A 1,173-nucleotide genomic window follows, 5' to 3' on the forward strand; every position below is an offset into this window, starting at 1 on the left:
GCCTCCCAGGTTCAAGCGTTTCTCCTGCTTCAGCCTCCTGAGTAGCTGGGATTAAGGGTGTGTGCCACCACGCCTGGCTAATTTTTGTATTTTTTAGTAGAGATGGGGTTTCACTAAGTTGGTCAGGCTGATGTTGAACTCCTGACCTCCAGTGACCTGCCCGCCTCAGCCTCCCAAAGTGCTGGGGTTACAGACGTGAGCCATCATGCCCAGCCCAGAATTATTTTTAATAGGATTATTTCTAAAACCAATTAAATTGTTGTGTTCTCAAAACAAGGCTTATGTTTTATGACTTAGTAATATACTGGAGTTAATATATTTGTTCTGTTTTATGTTTTTCAGTTAAATTTGTAGTAGATTCTTTGTTAGGATTAGCATGAAAACAAAAGCATAAAGCAGCCTTAATAGTAAAATAGTTTTTGATGTGTCAACTGAGTAGATTATTAGATTTGTTTGTATTGCTCTAGGAAATAGAATTTGAAGAGATAACACGAGTGTACTAAAGTCAAAGGATGATGCATTTTGATTTTCAGCAGGTGTGAAAGGTTGTGTATGAGAATCACTAAACACTCTGGGATTTAGATATTTGTCTAATCTTGGTATAGCCTGACCCTGTATTTATTTTGAGTTTTAATAGCCACTTGGGTGCCTTTAAACACCTGACTACAATGTAAGCTATTTACCTGACCATCCACATAATGAGAGGATTTAGTTTATTGCATCTCTGTGTTAGGCTCAAAGATACTCCCTTGACCCTTTTGGACATTTAAAAAATTAACTTGGCCTTAACTCTACCTATCTGCTGTCAGCCAGTGGGCAGTTAAGGTATAGCAAATCTTTCCTACTTGATGGGCCTATACCTTGATGGGCCTGTGCCTCTATTTCTAACCCTGCTTGCATAACTATTCTTGGCAAGTGTGCCTTTATTTGACACATTCTTAACATTTTATTTTATCTTTTTCTAGGGTACATTAGCTCAGGCTGTAAAGAAAGGAGAGTGGATCTTGTTGGATGAGATTAACTTGGCTGCTCCAGAAATACTAGAATGTCTGAGTGGTTTGCTTGAAGGATCCTCTGGATCCCTGGTGTTGCTGGATCGAGGAGACACAGGTAGTAGCGCTTGAGTCCCTTGGGATTTGACTTGCTGTCCAGCCCTACGGCCACTTTAGAGTG

General features: G+C 40.0%; 1 protein-coding gene across 1 annotated transcript in view; it reads left to right on the top strand.

Annotated features, from left to right (window-relative positions):
- MDN1 (MDN1, midasin homolog (yeast)) overlaps positions 1-1,173 on the top strand; it is a 199,369-nt gene that overhangs the window by 72,760 nt on the left and 125,436 nt on the right. Inside the window, exon 18 of the mRNA XM_011984463.1 lies at positions 966-1,110. Within this exon, the coding sequence (XP_011839853.1) occupies positions 966-1,110 (145 nt within the window). The remainder of the gene's footprint in view (positions 1-965; positions 1,111-1,173) is intronic.

This window comes from Mandrillus leucophaeus, unplaced genomic scaffold (genome assembly GCF_000951045.1).
Source record: "Mandrillus leucophaeus isolate KB7577 unplaced genomic scaffold, Mleu.le_1.0 Scaffold268, whole genome shotgun sequence".
Lineage (NCBI taxonomy): Eukaryota > Metazoa > Chordata > Mammalia > Primates > Cercopithecidae > Mandrillus > Mandrillus leucophaeus.